Source organism: Rhinopithecus roxellana, chromosome 1, assembly GCF_007565055.1.
Source record: "Rhinopithecus roxellana isolate Shanxi Qingling chromosome 1, ASM756505v1, whole genome shotgun sequence".
Lineage (NCBI taxonomy): Eukaryota > Metazoa > Chordata > Mammalia > Primates > Cercopithecidae > Rhinopithecus > Rhinopithecus roxellana.
Genome location: NC_044549.1, coordinates 47,348,430 through 47,363,758, shown reverse-complemented (window position 1 = coordinate 47,363,758; position 15,329 = coordinate 47,348,430). Strand labels below are relative to the sequence as shown.

The 15,329-nt window shown below is 41.1% G+C and overlaps 1 protein-coding gene across 1 annotated transcript in view; it reads left to right on the top strand.

The window, feature by feature from the left end:
- TXNRD3 (thioredoxin reductase 3) overlaps nt 1-10,246 on the top strand; it is a 57,823-nt gene extending 47,577 nt beyond the window's left edge. The window contains exons 13-15 of the mRNA XM_010380580.2: nt 6,604-6,699; nt 9,164-9,298; nt 9,825-10,246. Coding sequence (XP_010378882.1) covers nt 6,604-6,699; nt 9,164-9,298; nt 9,825-9,887 — 294 coding nt within the window. The 3' untranslated portion in view covers nt 9,888-10,246. The remainder of the gene's footprint in view (nt 1-6,603; nt 6,700-9,163; nt 9,299-9,824) is intronic.
- Nucleotides 10,247-15,329: the final 5,083 nt, after the last annotated feature.

Sequence of the window (15,329 nt, the reverse complement as noted above, 5' to 3'; positions counted from 1 at the left end):
AGACTGGTGACAGTGGGCATCCTTGTCTTATTCCAGTTCTTAACTCTGACTTTTTGATGAATCCAGGTTACTTTTCTTGTAGAATGTCCCACATTCTGAATTTCTCCAATTGTTTTTGCATGAGTGTGTTCAGATGAAGAGGTTTGGGCATGGATTCTTCACGAAGAATGCAATGTGCTGCTTTGCTTCATCCCCCAGGTACCTACCAAGGCCTTGCATGGAGACCTTGTGGGTGGGTGTATTTGGTGCATGAGGCCGGCCACTGGGGAGGGGGCTCTGCTGGCATTAATGGATGGAGGCCAGGAATGCTAAATGTGCAAGGAATTATCTCAACTGCGAATAACATTTTGGGGTATATGTCGGCAGAGCAGTTGCCTAATGCTGTAAGGAGTTAATCGTGGTGACTATGGGGAGGAGGGACTAGAATATGGAGCAATATGTGTAGAGTATAAAGAAAGAGATGAAAGGCACAAGATAGAAAGAAGCCTATGAGAAGGGTAGCATGAGTCAAGTCCAGGTGGAGGAGATGGTCTACGATGTGGAGAAGGTTTTTAGGAGAGAGGGGCAAAGTTGAGCCATTTCCTGTTTATTTTTCTTAATTGATATGAAACAGGAAACAAAGGCATCTGTTAAGAATGAGGCCTCCCATGTAAGCTATGGAATCTGGGGTCAGTTGCCAGTCAATAAATGGATTGGCAACATGTGAGTGCCTCAGAGAAGTCAGAAAGTACCCAGGCAGTTCACATAGTTATACGATTTTCTCAGCCATGTTGGGAAAAGAAAATAAATGCTTGAGAATAAAACCCATGGTTTGCAGGTAGGCAACCATGAAGTGGCATGAGAGTATAAGAATCTAGGCTGATGGAGAACTTACCTGTGTTGTATGCAAATCCTCTCATTGATTCGGGAGATACCTGGTGGTGTTTTGGTTTTCTTTGGGGTAACAAACAATAGAAGCTCAATCAAACTAGGCAAACTGAGGGAGGTTACTGTAAGAATCCTGGCATTAATAGGTAGAATCTCAGAAGAACCTCGAAAGAGAACTATACTGGGGCTGGGCCTGCCTGCATTTGGAGGTGAGGTCCCAGCTGCTCTGGGGCCCAGCAGCACAGTGAGGGGTTTGTAGAGATGTGCTCTTCCTTGGCCTAACTTGGCGACAACTGTGCAGGTCCATTTCTTCCCATTCCTCTACCACCTGGAAAATTTTCTTTGCTTCTAGTTAATTTTCCTACAAAAGAAAGAATTGGATTGACTCAGCCCACCTTTTTCTGCCATTCCGTAGATTTCTGGCCAGCTTGTGTTGGCTCTTGTGAGATCAGATGGCTGTCCCCAGTCTAATCACTTGTGGCCACTGGCAGGGGTTGGGGAACATACAGTGCTGTGGATGGTGGTGTCCTTTGAAGGGACTGTGACTGGGTAGGCACCTTCCACCTTTTCTCTGCCACCTACACACAGTTTTCTGTCCATGCACATGGTCTCATGGTTCACCCACCAAAGTATTCCAGCTCCTTTCCACATAGCCAGAGAGGCCCTCTCTTCTCCCAAGTTGGGGCCTCTCTTAGGCAGGAGTGCCACCTTGTAATGTCCATTCTTCTCTGACTCAGTCTGGTAAAGGCTCTGGAGATAGTTCTTTCTTAATCCCTGGACTACAGAGATGACCTGTGGTCATCCTTGTCCATGCCGTATATTAGCACCCCCCTCCAGACACACTCACACATGTACCATCCCACTTTGATGGTCAGGAACACTCAGTCCAGCACCGTTGAGCTGCATACTTGTCTCGCCTCTCAGTGGCATAAGGAATATGAAAAGGCAAAGAGGTGGTCTCAGCTTCCAGTGAAGTAGCATAATTCAAGGTTGCCTGGAAGAAGTGCTCCAGGAGAGCAGAGCCCAGAATCATGGGCGTGGAAAGAAAACATTTTGGAGAGTGTCTTTAGGGGCAGATGGGTGGCACTACCTCCACCTCCTCCTTCTGGTTTTTAGACCTCTATTCAGAGGTCCAGGAGAGCCGGTCCCATTTGTTGATGGCTGGCCAGTGTGTGGTCTCTTCCCCTGAGTCAGGGGCCCATCCCAGGTCTCTGTTAAGGTACCTTAGAATTTTCCTGAAGCTGTTGATGTTTTAAAAATCAGTTACACTGAACTGGACTCATTTATTTTCTTTATATAAATATATGTAATATAGATTTTTGCTATAAAGTTTCACAAAATAAAACAATGTAATTTGTTTGTCTTTCAGTGTGATTATATTAATGTTCCGACTACGGTGTTTACTCCTCTGGAGTATGGTTGCTGCGGATTAGCTGAAGAAAAAGCTATTGAAGTATATAAAAAAGAGAATCTAGAAGTAAGATTGTTTTATTACTTCCTTAAAAAAAACTGTTTTAATCAACAATTTTTCTTTGCAGTCACTTTTTATTTCAGCAATTTGCAAGTTACTATGATGGTTATATTGTAGGAAATCATATTCCTATTTTAGGAAAATTAGCAATTAATTTAAACCCTGTCTGTCTAGTAAACAAGAAGAATATGGTTGGGAAAGAGGAGAGTATAATCTATAAGTCAGGACACTTGAATTACACATAACAAAAATCTATTTGAGCGAACTTATACAAGGAAGCTCAAAGTTATTTTAAGATCTTTCGGGAATGCAGGAGTAGGAATGGCTATGGGTGGTAAGGTGGGAAGTTCCAGGGTTGTCTGCCTGTGGGCTCTTCAGATTTCCAAAAGGATGCCCTCTACACACCTTTATTGCTACCTCTCCTTTACACCCTAACCCTGTCCAATTATAATCTTAAAAATATTTTCTTACATTGTCTCTTGCTGGGAAGTTTGATTGACTTTTTTCTGCCCACTCTCTCAACGTAGGCGGGAGAGAGAGAGATAAAAAGAATTGGAGGGTTATTAATACTTGATATTTCAAGTAAAAGAGAATTGAAATCATAGTCCTTTTCCTTGAAGGCATTTTAGTTGTATGATTTATTGTTGGGAATTTATTTAAATCATAGCACTGATATTCCCTAGTTAAATGGCCTAAGGATTTAAGAGACTCCTATTTAAATTTCTGGTGCTGGGAAAATGTGTAATTAAAACCTTATGTTACTTTAGATGGTTATTTTTGAAATTTACATTTTAGAGAACATTTTATCAGAGTTTTATAATTAACTCTTTATATAATAATAAGCTATCCTTTTTGCATTGGTCGGCCTTTACTATCCTTTTTGCATTGGTCTTGGAAAATTGATGATAATAATTATGGATTTAACATTTAGTTTTAAAACTTTCTGAAATTAATGAAAAATTAAGGTAGAAAGATGTCAGGCACATGACAGAAAGGATGTAGAAGGCTGTGTCCCAGTCAAAGGAATATCTTTATAGGAAACAAGGTTCCCCAAGTTTTTGGGATTACTTTAAGGTCTTTTCACCAAGGTTTGCTGCAGATCAACTCACCTGTTTTATTTATTTATTTGTTGCTTTTCGACAGGACTTAAAATGTGATCTGTTAGTATTTTTTTGAAGTTCCCATTACAGAGAAACACAAACACATTGTACAGCTGTACAAAATATTTTCTTTCTTTATATCCTTATTCTGTAAGCTTTTTTCTATTATTATTTTTTTACTTCTTGTTTATAAAAAATGAAAACACAAACACACACATTAGCCTAGGCCTACACAGGGTCAGAAACATCAATGTCACCGTCTTCTCCCACCACATCCTGTCCCAGGGCAGTAACACACATGGAGCTGTTACCTCCTATGATGACAGTGCCTTCTTCTGGATACCTCCTGAAGGACCTGCCTGAGGCAGTTTCACAGTTAATTTATAAGTTGAAGGAGTACATTCTAAAATAATAGTAGAATGTGCGGTATAATAAATACATAAATCAATATCATAGTCATATCACATTTATTATCTTTATCAAGTATTATGTACTGTACATGATTATATATGCTGGACTGTTGGAGACTGGCAGTGCAGTATCAGCATCACCAGCATCACCACAAATAGTGAATAATGTGCTGCACTATGATGTTACAATGGCTATAATGTCACTAAGTGGCAGGAATTTTTCAACTCCATTTTAATGTTATGGGACCACAGTCATATATGCTGTCCATCGTAGACCAGCATTGTTTTGCAACACATGCTGTGCATGACTGGAGATGGGAGGAATTGTGAGTGCAGTTAGGTCTGTGGTCCATTTTGAGTTAATGTTTGTCAATGTGTGAGCTAAGGGTGCAGCTTCATCCTTTGCTTGTTGCTTTCAAGTTGTCTGTCAATAGCTTTTACATAGTAAAGGAAACACTGGTAACTGTGGTAGCTAAGAGTATATAACTGTATTGGGAAGATGGGGATGGGGAGGGCAGGAAGGAGCTAGAGTGAGTGCTAGGGGCCAGGGAAGAGAGCTCATCTTGCTCTTGCATAGAGCCAAATCAATAAATAAAGCCTAAAATAGGAAAATCAGGCAATAGCAATATAAGCATGTTATTTAGAAACATAGAGGTAAATACCCAAATGATTAAATAAAAGAGGTTGAACATAGTGGCCTCTAGGTTCATTGAAATAGGTGGGATCAGAGATCACTGTTTTCCACAGCAGAGCTTTGAAAACTATGTCTGTAATTGTGCATAAGTTGATAAAAAGACTTCAAGAATAATGAGGAGAGCCCTAATTAAATATGAAACTTTACCACATGGCTGCAGTGCTTACCGTTGTGCAGCAGTGGCACACAGATGGACAGCAAGATCAGTAGAACAGAATGTGAAACCCAGAAATGAATTCAAATGCTCGTAAGAATTAGTATGTGATAAGGTCATATTTTAAATCCATGGTAAAACACAGGCCATCCATTAAAAGGGTACTGGAATAAGTGAGTAGCTATTAAGGAAAAATATAAAGTTGGAAGTTGGATCCACACTTCACATCCACTTTGAACCAGAAGGGTAAGAAATTTAAATATAGTAAAATCTTCAAAGTGCTAGAAGGAAAAACCACATTTGACGAAACCAGTGAAAGAATGAAAGGAGATGGGGGAGAAGTGTGAGTGTTCATCTCCTTCCTTCATAGCAGAAGTGATGGAACACATCAGAAATAGTAGCTTACTGTTTTAAAAATCATGTTTAAAACCTGGTAAGAGAAACCAGGAGGCGGAGCTTGCAGTGAGCCAAGTTCGTGCCACTGCACTCCAGCCTGGGCGAAAGAGTGAGACTGTGTCTCACAAAAAAAAAAAAAAAAAAAAAAAAAACCCAAAACCTGGTAAGAGTTTGTACCATCTCTTTTTAACCTTAGAGATGTGTTTTTAGGAAACTGTATTCTAAGATAAAGAAACATTTCTCTTCTGTTTCTAGTAGCTGCAGAGATTAAAAAGTTTGTATTAAAATAGGTAGAAGTGGTGGGGGGTGGTGACTCACATCTGTAATCCTTGCATTTTGGGAGGCTGAGGCAGGTGGGTCACTTGAGCTCAGAAGTTCGAGACAAGCCTGGGCAACATGGCGACACCCCATCTCTACAAAAAATACAAAAATTAGCCAGGTGTGGAGACGCGCACCTGTAGTCCCAGCTACTTAGGGACTGAGGCAGGAGGATTGCTCGAACCTTGGCAGTCAAGGCTGCAGTGAGCCGAGATCTCACCACTGTACTCCGGCTTGGGTGACAAAGTGAGACCTTGTCTCAAAACAAACAAACAAAAAAATGGGTAGAAGAGTTTGTTTCTCTTCTGTTAAAAACAAGTTAAATCAATTTTTTTTTTTTTTTGGCTGCAAGTAACTGTTTATTGTGATACCTCCTTAATAAAAATTTTGTTTTAACTCTACATGCACCAGCAATTGATGCTTTTCCCTAACATTCAAAATGATTATTTCTGGGTGGTATTTTAAAATTTAAATCCATCCATTGTGGATTATTGTTCATACTACATTTCCAGTTCTGTCACCCAGTATTAACTGCCTGTTTGTGTACGGAGTGTTTCAGAGGTGCAACACTGGGAGACCACAGCAACCCCAAGCTGGAGAGAGGGCACATGGCATTTTATTCTGGTTCTTAGAAGACTGAGCCAGATTGAAGAGGCATAGAGGCATTGACGTGAGGGCCTGGGGACAGAAATGTGAGAGACATGATTCCTGCTCTCCCATCGCAGGAGCTCATGTTCTGAGCTCTAAATGACTGGAGCTGTTTTATTTCTTCTGCTCCTCCTTAAGTTTGCTGGAACGTGAGCCCTGTTATCAGGGTCAGCTTTGACGTCAGGATCTCAGTCTTCAACTCTGCAGCCCGCACGAGAGCCTGTGCCTGGTGCTGTGCCTTGGGTTGCTGGTACTCGATACATGTTTGAAAACTAAATTTTGTTTGTGGATTTTTGCTTGGACTTACAGCCAAGCAAGCAAAACAACAGCCAACACACATATTTCAGGACACAGGACACAACACAGCTAGCATTTCAGGAGCCTTGACCCCGGGGCTCCCAACAGATACATAAAGTTGGGGTCACTGAACTTTAAATTTCTGAAAGCTGCTATGGAGATTATTGCCTTTATAGAATTAAAGAGCCTATCAAGAAATGGTTTCCATATACATTAATTCTGCCCTTTTTCTCTCTTTTATCTTCCAGATATATCATACTTTGTTCTGGCCTCTTGAATGGACAGTAGCTGGCAGAGAGAACAACACTTGTTACGCAAAGATAATCTGCAATAAATTAGACCATGTATGTAATATCACTAGAAGCCAAAATGCTATGATATTTAAATGTAGCTTTTATTTTTAGTATTTGGATGTCTGTAATTTTTTTTTCTTTTTTTTTTGGAGAGGGAATCTTGCCATGTTGCCCAGACTGGTCTCCAACTCCTGACCTCAAGTGATCCTCCTGCTTCAGCCTCCTGAGCAGCTGGGACTGCTCTGTTTTTATAATCTTTCTAAGGTAGCTTTCAGGACAATGCAGAGCACCTCCTTGTTGTCATTTAGTTAACATGTCACAGAGGCTGAGCAGTGACAGTTTGTGATTGAGCCCTACCAGTGTCCACTCAAAATACATCACTGAAAGCTGCCTTTTCCCAGGGCCATCTTGATAGCCTGATAGTTTAAACTTGATAGTTTAGAACTAGAAGATCTGTGAAAATTTTGGTCATCAAATAATAAGTTGTATGTATGCATTTTATAAACAGACTGAATGTGTGTCAAAAGTCTTTAGATGGAGATCTTCACGCAAAGTGAAACCTGACTTACTGAGCTAATTCCTGATGCTTTCACTAAAGCAGCAGCCCATTATTGGAGGCTTTCCTCCTCCCAGTTACCAGTGGCGAGCATCAAAATGGTTAACAGCCTCCCTCAGTAGCGTAGTTTAAAGCACAGTTTATTTATAATTTGCTTTATAAAGAATTCCGAATGTAGAAAGCAGTGTTAAGACTTGGTTCTTCTCTTGAAGAGTTTATCATCTATCTGGGGAGAGGAAACATACAAATAGATAAATATGAACTGCAATAATTGACATTTACATAAAAGTTTACTGAACAGCAGTTGTTATCTTGTTTAATTCTCACATCTCTGTAGTTATCTTATTTTCAGTATAATAGAACAGGGTGTCCCAGGCTAGTAGCCCATTAGCATGTGCTCTTTTGCCTGAATGATGAAGTCATCCAGAGCTCTAGGGCTTAGTCTCTTGGTAGTTGCATATGGCTACAGGGCAGTGACAGGGATGGTGGTCATAATGGCCCTGAAATGCTCCAGGTTGGGCAGGTTCGCAGCTGTGCTCCTGAGGGTGGGTGCTCATGTGCTGGGCTACATCCTGATTCTTTGGGACAGAGTTATCTGAGGTCAATTTTTGGCAGTTGTGGGCGGCCTTTCCAAAGGGAGCAGGGAGAGACTGTACACACTGTTACTCTCCGAAAGTGAGAGGGTTGGGGTTTGATGGGAGAGCCGCTGCTGAAGATGGGACTTGCAGCTGTCATGCTAGTTCTGACCTCCTCATGAGGGTGTGGGCTGCACCTCTGTGGCTGTCAGCCCCATTTCCCATCTCTGAGCCCCTCTGCTGTGTCCCACGCCACCCCTCTGGCTCCTGCCTAGGTCCCCAGGACACACTCTTGGCCTTGCTCTTTAACCATAGGGAGTGTGTCCTTTTCCTTTACCCTGGCCACATGCCTATTTCTTGAGCAGAACCCTCGAACTTATGAAATGGAAATACTTGACTCCAGCTCTAAGGTCAAAATTGTAAATGAGACTTCCCTCACTCAGGACCTTCATTTACAGTTATCAGTGGAGATTCTCACCAAGTGTCTTTACTTTGCTCTGAGTCGTCCCCCTTTTCTGTTTGCTGAGCAACCCATCACCTCAGGTACCAATGCAGTAGTCTTCCGTGGGCCCTGGGAACTCACTCTGAAGCCCCAGCCCAGGCAGCTTCTGCCTGCCTTCCCTCTGGAGTGCCCGCTAGCAGATGCAGATGTGTGTGACTATTCTGAGCTGTTGCTTTTTTCAGAAGCTCAGTGGGCAAGGATTTCTCCTGGCCCTGGCCTCTGTTGCCCTTTTATAGTCTTTCTCTTCATCTCTTGTATGCTTTTACTGTTGAAGATCACAGTGAAGGATAATGCTATGAAGGAACATTGACAAATGGACAGCCTAGAATGCACCGTTACTGTGGAAAATGACTGCACATTTTGCTTCCCATCTCGGTGGGTCAGCTCATTGCCTGCACCCCATACCTCTCAGCACACAGTCCTGGGTGGCAGCCCTGCACCAGCCTCTCCTTTGTCTCCACTTGATGTTGGGAGCAGGGCATCTTGCTTCCTGGGCCAGCAACCTCTTATTTCCAGTAAAACCTGCTGCCCCAGAGTTATTCCAGTGTTGGACTTTAATTCAGATTTGTTATGTTGTTGTTGAGCATTGTCTCAGCATAATTTGGAAATTTACATCATACTAATGAACTCCTTCATGCGGTGGGTAAATTGTTTGTTCTAGTAAATTTGAGTGCAAATTAACTCTGGATGTGCATTTACTGGCTCATTTAACAGACTCTTACAGTGGCTTAGTTTCATGGTAATGTTCTCTGCTGACTTTGACATTGAAGTTCCTTTTCTGTAGTAGATACTGTATATTTTAACTGTGAACTTGCAGTGAATGGATCCGTACTCAGACCATTAACCTACAGGGATTCTCTTTGTTTTGTTTCTGTATTAAAGGATCGGGTGATAGGATTTCATATTCTTGGACCAAACGCCGGTGAGGTTACCCAAGGATTTGCAGCTGCGATGAAATGTGGGCTCACAAAACAGCTACTTGATGACACCATTGGAATTCACCCCACATGTGGGGAGGTAGGAAACAGGAGGTTTTAAAAATTGGCTTCAGTTGATGTAGTTTGAAAAACTATTATAAAGCACTTGTCAGATGTCATATTAGTAACTGATTTGTATATTTTATTTTTAATTTAATTTAATTTAATTTTTTTTCAGACAGGGTCTCACTCTGTCACCCAGGCTGGAGTGCAGTGGCATGATCTTGACTCACTACAACCTCCACCTCCCAGGTTCAAGTGATTCTCCCACCTCAGCCTCCTGAGTAGCTGGGACTATACTACAAGTGTGCACCACCATGCCTGACTAATTTTTCTATTTTTAGTAGAGATGGGGTTTCACCATGTTGGCCAGGCTGGTCTCGAACTTCCGACCTCAAGTGATCCACCCACCTCAGCCTCTCAAAGTACTGGGATTACAGGCATGAGCCACCATGCCTGGCCAGATTTGTATATTTTAAAGAATAGCATAAATGTAATATTCAGAATGTGTTTTCTTAAAGCAGTACTAACATCTAATATGTATTTGTTTTCTTTCTCTTGAACAGGTGTTCACGACTTTGGAAATCACAAAGTCGTCGGGACTAGACATCACTCAGAAAGGCTGCTGAGGCTAGGCCTGCTGCTGTTTAGTTCTCCTTGTCATGTTCTCATTTCTCTCAAAGATAAGAACACTCTTGGATAACATGAATCTGTGCTCATGACAGCTGCTCTGTTACTCAGGGACCAGTGCAGGGCTGCCTTACAACACTGAGATGAGAAAGTAGACAAGGAGACAGGACAGCAGTGGGCATCTGCCTTGTAGTCTCGCTGACTGCGAGAAGCAGTGGGACTGCTTCCTTGACGCCTTAGCTTGGAGCCCTGTTGTGAGGTGAGCCAAGGCCGACTCTCGCAAGCCAGGATTGAGCTTCCCTTGGAAAGACCTTTGAGTGGCACCATTAACCTAAGTTAGCTTTTCTGGTCGCCATTGTTTTCATCCCCTTTGCTTTGTTGTTTCTATGGAAATATGTTTTCAGTTATGAAACTCTATAAAGTGGTGGTTTTCTAGTGTGTGGGCCTAGAATTCACACATGCTCACTGGTGAACAGTGTCTGTGGGCTGCATTTGGATAGCTGTCTGCAGAGGACCATGTGCATTAGCAGGAAGCTGTACACACTATGTAAGGTTAGTCATCTCTTTTCTTTTTTGAGGCACATTTAAGCTGACTCGTGCTTCACACTCACACTCATTACTTGGTGGTGATAACCTTGAAGTTATTCTCCCCTAATTAATATCTCTACACTGAACAAAATATCTCATGTAATATAAAAGTACTTGAATTGCTTTTTCATGTTGATCTTAATAGTAATATTTCCAAAAGTTCTTAATACTGTATTATGTGAAATCTAACTAATTTAACTGTGAAATAATTCTATCACAGTCTATTTAATGATGGTCAAGTTCCATAAATGAATACAGGTAATATTAAGTGGTTGCATGAGAATTTACAAACATGTCAGCATTTCGGAGGTCCTTGAAGACAGAGGCCCATCCAAGGTCCTTTTGGAAAACCTCTGTTTTCTTGAGTATGCCACACAGTAGCCAATGCAAGGCTCTTTTAAGCCATTTGCTCTCATGAGCCACACTAGCTGTTTAGCTTAAGATTGGATAGGCTGGGGTCAGAATTTCTAGCCATTTGTCTTAAAAGACAAATGTTAAGCCAACAGTTAGGAACACTGTTTGTAGACAGGCATTTTGCTACCCTCTCTGGAGGCAGGGAATGGAGCAGCGGGGTAGTGGGACTGGGAACCCAAAGAAAACTGACATAGGACCAAATTATAGAGTGGCTTTTTTATTTGGGAGAAAAAAAGTACAAATGTGTCTAAAAGGTGTAAAGTGTGGTGGGGTAATTGCTATCCATGTGGCAGAAACAGTGCAGCAGGAGGCAGAGGGAAATGTTATTAATTTCTATTGGCTGTGGGGCAGGGGTAGGGTAATTGAACAGAGTTTAATGAAAGTAGCCATATTTGAGCTGAATTGCAGGAGACAAAGGGATTTTAAAGATTAGAAGCAATATGGAGAGGGTGTGATTAATGCTTTCGACAGACTTGATTTAAATACTTGATAAAATATATTTTTAATAATTTTGTTACTGTATTGCTGAGTGCCACATACACACAGAGCCAGCTTTTCCAGAATCCCAAATGAAGCAAAACCAAGAACCCTGGAAGCCTTCAACTCCTGTTTTGCACTGAGCATGGGGCAAAAAACACGAAATCCCAGGTTTGCATGGGTGGAGTTTCTAATAGGAAATCTTTGTGTAAAGCTGGAAGCCCAATGGGCTGTACCCCAATGGAAAGTTGAGTGGGAAACAGACTGCCGAGAGAGGCAGCAGAGAAGCCTGTCTTCTCACTGATGTAGGTGGGAAGAAGCAATCCATCTTAAGCATTTGTAACCACTGTCCAGTTTACAGACCATTGGAACGGCTAATTATCTTTCTTTTGCAAGGAGGGGAGGATGCTTACGTATAAATCTCTCTGTCTTGGCTTCCTCTCACCCTTTTATTTTCCTCTCTGTCTCTTTCTCTTCTCCCTCTTTTTTCCTCTTCTGGGGTAAATATGGTACCTATATATTGGTGAGAGACTAATTTTACCTGGAAGATAAAACTAGTATGCATCTAATAACATATGGATATATATAGATCTGCAGGAAATAATTGATACCGTCCATTATAGTGGAGATTTTAACATACTTCAGTAAATTATTAGGTCAAACACACAAAAAAATCAATAAAGATTTATTTTTGAGTAGCAGAATTAACAAGTTCAACTCAAAGATTGCACCCAATATGAAAGCATACTCATTTCAAGCACGCATGGAATATTTATGGAGTTTGCCTTGTGCTAGGCCATAAAGGCTAGGCTTAAGAAATTTCAAAAGGCTAGTGTCATATAGGCATGGGCAAGAGGATTTCAGCTGTGGAACTAACTAGGAACCCAAAGACCTTAAACTCCATGTAGCATGATGGAAGGTAGAGGGAGGAGCTGGTGTGAGAGAAGTGAGGGGTTAGTGAATAAGCTGGAGAGTTAGTAGAACCAGGAGCCGCTTCACAGGAAGAAGAGAGCTATAGGAAGATCCTATGCCTTGAAGAATGATAAACTTGGGAATGCCTGGTCTCATGACTTACTAGATGTGTGATAGATTGCTTAACTTTTCCTGTTCTTCATTTATTAAGTATGGACAGTATTACCTGTCTCACAGACTTAAAGAATTGAGCAACATTTATTAAGTTGTTAATGTAGCACATTGGATGGAAAATCTTGGCTTCTGTGATGATAAGTAGGGTCCCATTAAGGAAAGCTCTTGCAGACACTCAACAGTACAACCAGTAGGCAGGCAGACAGGAAGAAGGCGGACAAATTGCTGCTCTTGCAGACTTTCACTGTGCAAGAGGGCCTCCAGGTTGGCCTCTAAATTGGATCTCCACCAATGGGAAATCACGCCTTTGTATAATGCCCGCTTTGTTACACCAGGGCTGGTCTGTGTGGCCAGTAGCATATGGCAGGAGTGATGGTATGTCCCTGCCAAGATTAGGTCATGAAGAGATTGCAGCTTAAGTTTTGGTCACCCTAATGCACTCTCTCAGGTCACTTGTTTTGGGAGAAGGCAGCTGTCATGTTTTGATGACACTCAGGAATCCTATGGAGAGGCCCATATGGTGAAGAACTGAAGTCTCCAACAGTCAGCAAGAAACTGAGGTCTGCCAATGTCTGTGTGAACGAGCTTGGAAGTGAATGCTACTCCATTCAAACCATCCCTGGGCCAGCAGCTTAACAGTAACCTCTTGAGAGGCTTTTAACCAGAACCATTCAGTTGGTTACTCCAAATTCCTGATCCTTAGAAACTGTGAGAGAATAAATATTTGCAATTTAAGCTAATTAAAACATCAGACAAGCGGCCGAGCGCAGTGGTTCACACCTGTAATCCCAGCACTTTGGGGGGCTGAGGCGGTGGATCACAAGGTCAGGAGATGGAGACCATCCTGGCTAAGACGGTGAAAACCCATCTCTACGAAAAATACAAAAATTAGCCGGACTTGGGTGGTGGGCACCTGTAGTCCCAGCTACTTGGAAGGCTGAGGCAGGAGAATGATGTGAACCCTGGAGGCGGAGCTTGTAGTGAGCCGAGATTGTGCCACTGCACTCCAGCCTGGTTGACAGAGTGAGACTCCTTCAAAAAAAAAAAAAAAAAAAAAAAAAAAAAAAAAAAAAAATCAGACAAGTTGCTGTTAAGGTATTCAAAAGTAAGGTATTCTACAAAATACCTCACCAGTACTCTTGAAAGCTGTTAAGGTCATGAAAAATAAGGAAGGTCTAAAAAACTATCATAGTGAAGGGAAGCCTAAGGAGACATGCCAGTCAAATATAATGTAATGTCCTGGATGAGACCCTGGAACAGAAAATAACTAATGTTTTTATCTAATCTGAGTAAACTATTGACTTTAGTTAATAATGTAACATGGTTCATTAATTGTAACGTGTACCACACTAATAAGGGAAACTGGGTGGGGTGAGGGGGTGTGTAGGAACTCTGTATTATTTTCTCCATTTTTTGTAAATATAAACTGTCCTAAAATGTTCATTTTTTAATGAAAAATATACAGAAATTAACAAAATAATAGCAACATATTTTAAACAACTCTATCCCACTAAATTAAAAAAAAAAAAACTTATGGAAAATGGACAAACACCTGGAGAAACTGACTCAAGAAGAAATGGAAAATTTGAATATTGCTGTATTCATTAAAGAAATACAATTTATCATTAAAACCTTCCTGCATTGAAAAAGACAAGACTAAATGGCTTTGCTGTCAAATTTTTTCAAACATTTAAGGGGAAAAAGAAGCCAATTCTACACAAATGGAAGGAAAGAACACTTCCCAGCTCTTGCATCCAGCAGAACACTGGTACCCAAAAACTGACAAAGATTTTGAGAGAAAATAACTATAGACCAATACAACATATGGAAGTCAACTCCAATATTCCTAAAAATTCTATCTTCAATCCAACAAATTATACAATGGATAATACATCATGACCAAGTTTATATCCCAGGAATGCAATGAAATAATATGAGAAATGAAAGAAAGCAATAGAGTTATCTCAATAGATGTAGAAGATGGATTTTTTTTGTTCTTTTTATTATGTTTATCACTTATCCTCAAGTTTGCATTTATGATATAAATTCTAAGCTAACTAGGAATAGAACATCCTCAAACAAATAAATGACAGCTACAGAAAAAGTACAACCAACATTATACTAAGATGACTGAGCACAGACAAGGATGCCGACTTTACCATTTTTATTTAACATTGTAATGGAGGTCCTAGTCAGTTAAGTAGTGCAGGAAATATGAATAAAAAGCACACAAATTTGAAAGGGAGACCTAAATGTCCTTATTTGCTGATGACATGATTGTGTACATAGAAAATCCTAAGAAATCTGCCAGAAATAACTACTAGAACTTCCAGATGAATTTAAAAGTTGAAGAATACAAAATTAACTTAAAAAATCAATTGTATTTCCTTCCTTCCTTCCTTCTTTCTTTCCTTCCCTCCATCCCTCCCTCCTTCCCTCCTTCCTTCCTTCCTTCCTTCCTTCCTTCCTTCCTTCCTTCCTTCCTTCCTTCCTTCTTTCGTTCTTTCTTTCTTTTTTGTTGAGACAGAGTCTTGCTCTGTTGCCCAGGCTGGAGTGCAGTGGCATGATCTCAGCTCACTGCAACTTCCGCCTCCTGGTTTCACATAATTCTTCTGCCTCAGCCTCCTGAGTAGCTGGGACTACAGGCATGCACCACAAGATGCTTGGCTAATTTTTGTATTTATAGTAGAGACGGGGTTTCACCATGTTGGTCAGGCTGATCTCGAACTCCTGACCTCATGATCCACCCACCTCGGCCTCCCAAAGTGCTGAGATTACAGGCATGAGCCACCACACCTGCCAATCAATTGTATTTCTAAGAACTAACAACAAACCATATTGAATTGAAAATATGATTACAGTATCATGCACAACAG